The sequence below is a fragment of the Lucilia cuprina genome, chromosome 2 (assembly GCF_022045245.1).
Source record: "Lucilia cuprina isolate Lc7/37 chromosome 2, ASM2204524v1, whole genome shotgun sequence".
In the NCBI taxonomy this organism is placed as follows: domain Eukaryota; kingdom Metazoa; phylum Arthropoda; class Insecta; order Diptera; family Calliphoridae; genus Lucilia; species Lucilia cuprina.
In genome coordinates, this window is record NC_060950.1 from 65635250 (window position 1) to 65638065 (window position 2816).

Sequence of the window (2816 nt, forward strand, 5' to 3'; positions counted from 1 at the left end):
AGTTCTAGTTCAGTTCTAGTTCAGTTCTAGTTCAGTTCTAGTTCAGTTCTAGTTCAGTTCTAGTTCAGTTCTAGTTCAGTTGTAGTTCAGTTCTAGTTCAGTTCTAATCCAGTTCTAGTTCAGTTCTAGTTCAGTTCTAGTTATAATTCATTTATAATTCAGTTCTAGTTAAGTTGTAGTCCAGTTATAATTCAGTTCTAGTTCAGTTGTAGTTCAGTTGTAGTTCAGTTGTAGCTCAGTTATAGTTCATTTGTAGTTCAGTTGTAGTTCAGTTGTAGTTCAGTTGCAGTTCAGTTCTAGTTCAGTTCTAGTTCAGTTCTAGTTCAGTTCTAGTTCAGTTCTAGTTCAGTTCTAGTTCTAGTTCAGTTCTAGTTCAGTTCTAGTTCAGTTCTAGTTCAGTTCTAGTTCAGTTCTAGTTCAGTTCTAGTTCAGTTCTAGTTCAGTTCTAGTTCAGTTCTAGTTCAGTTCTAGTTCAGTTCTAGTTCAGTTCTAGTTCAGTTCTAGTTCAGTTCTAGTTCAGTTCTAGTTCAGTTCTAGTTCAGTTCTAGTTCAGTTCTAGTTCAGTTCTAGTTCAGTTCTAGTTCAGTTCTAGTTCAGTTCTAGTTCAGTTCTAGTTCAGTTCTAGTTCAGGTCTGGTTTAGTTCTAGTTCCAATAAAAATGCAATTTTTCCAATTTTAAAAAAAAAAACTTAATTTTACTAGAAATAGAATTTTTTACAAAAAATAGAATTCTTAACGAAAAATAGAATTTTTAACAAAAAATAGAATTTTTTACAAAAAAAAAAAAAAAAAAAAAAAAATCAAACTTTTTACAAAAAATCAAATTTTTTATCTATTTCATCATCAAAAATCGAACTTTTAATATTGTTTTTCACTTAAAGAAAAGGAATTTAAAATTAAGTTTTTCTTAAAAAATATTTTTTTTCAACTTTTTACTAAAAAAATTATTTTTAATTAAAATTTTCTTAAAATTCAAATAATTTATTATAAATCCAAAAATTTATTTTATTTAAATTTCATTCACATTCTAATCCCACAGTAGGTATATTCTTTAGCAATAGTTTGCTTAAGGATTTATTACTATTTTTCCTTTTTCCGTTTAGTTCAAAAGCATAGTTTGAGTTAAACAAGAGCGCCTAAACCTAAAGTGTAACAAAAAACTAAAGAAAATCAATATTTTATTTTCCTTTAACACGAATATATAAATTTATGCAAAAAATAACATAATTAATTTGCTTTTCTCGTTTTAATCTCCAGTTCTTTCCGCGATGGTTGGCACCAAATGTTATGACATTTTTGGGTTTTCTCTGCACCGCTATGAACTTTTTTCTGCTTTCCTATTATGATTGGAATTTCTTTGCCAGTTCTGGTCTAGAAGGCACAACGCCCATACCTTCCTGGGTTTGGCTATGTACCGCTATTAATATATTCCTGGCCTATACACTGGACGGCATTGATGGTAAACAGGCGAGACGTATAGGTTTATCGGGACCTTTGGGTGAACTATTTGATCATGGATTAGATTCGTATACAGCTGTTTTGATACCCACATGTTTGTATAGTATATTCGGACGTTCCGCAATGTATTCGGTGGCACCCATGCGTATGTATTATGTCTGCCTGATGGTCTTCTTCAATTTCTATGTATCGCATTGGGAGAAATATAATACGGGTGTATTGTATTTACCCTGGGGTTATGATTTGAGCATGTGGGGCTCAACAGCTATGTACCTGATCACATGGTGGTTTGGCTTTGAATTCTGGAAGCGTGAACTGCCCTTTGGCATTGCATTGGGTAGTGCTATTGAGTTTGTACTGCATATAAGTGCCATGGCTAATATGCCCATGGTGGTGGTAAATATTTATAAGTGAGTAATTTAATTTAATCAATTTCGAATAAAATCCTTTTAATCCTTGTTATTGTTTTATAGTTCTTATGCTCAACGTACTGGTAAAATGCGCAGTTTTAAAGAGGCCATACGTCCCTTGTGGCCATTTTTAACTTATATGAGTTTGCTGTTACTGTGGCCACACATTTCCCCTAACAATATCATGGAAAAAGATCCCCGCGCCTTGTTTATGTTGAGTGGCACTATTTTCTCAAACATCAGTGTAAGTTCTATATCTTTTTGACATTTTTCATTGTTTTGTTTAATAATCTTATTATTTACAGCTAATTTTTTATGAATTGTCTTTTTGTTTTTATTTCATTTCTAAATTCCTTATCAGTATTTTTTGTTTAAAAGTATATATAACGTTTATTTGCGGTTTTTCACCTTAAGTGCTGCAAAAATAAAAATATAACAACTGCTCACACTTATTCTAAATAAATCATTTGGTATTTTGTTAGTTTTACTGATAAGCTGTCTACGTTATAGGCCACTAATAGTGATTCATTTTTGCTATTGTTATTAATGGTTTTTGTTGTTAAATTTATTGTTAATTTTGAATTGCTTTTTCAAAATACATAACAATGTTTCTTTTAAGAAATGTTATTAGAATATAATTTCAATGATTTATAAGTGGGTAATTAAGGTAGACTTTTATAGCCAGTTATGGCTATAAAGATTGAATATGAATATTTCTTATAATTACAATTGATATGGTCGTTTGCTAGAGGAGGTTTACTATTTATGTTTAAGGAAAAACAATGTAAACTAAACACGAACACAACTTTAACTAAAACTGATTTAGAACTGAACTAGAATTGAACTAGAACTGAACTAGAACTAGAACTGAACTAGAACTGAACTAGAACTGAACTAGAACTGAACTAGAACTGAACTAGAACTGAAGTAGAACTGAACTAGAACTGA

The 2816-nt window shown here is 30.7% G+C and overlaps 1 protein-coding gene across 1 annotated transcript; it reads left to right on the forward strand.

Annotated features, from left to right (window-relative positions):
* Positions 1–1239: 1239 nt before the first annotated feature.
* LOC111686409 (ethanolaminephosphotransferase 1) lies at positions 1240–2391 on the forward strand (the record flags this gene model as incomplete). Its single annotated transcript, XM_046956158.1, has 3 exons — positions 1240–1868; positions 1932–2112; positions 2174–2391. Coding segments are annotated over 3 exons (918 nt in total), but the record flags the coding sequence as incomplete, so codon positions are not given.
* Between the last annotated feature and the right edge of the window lie 425 nt (positions 2392–2816).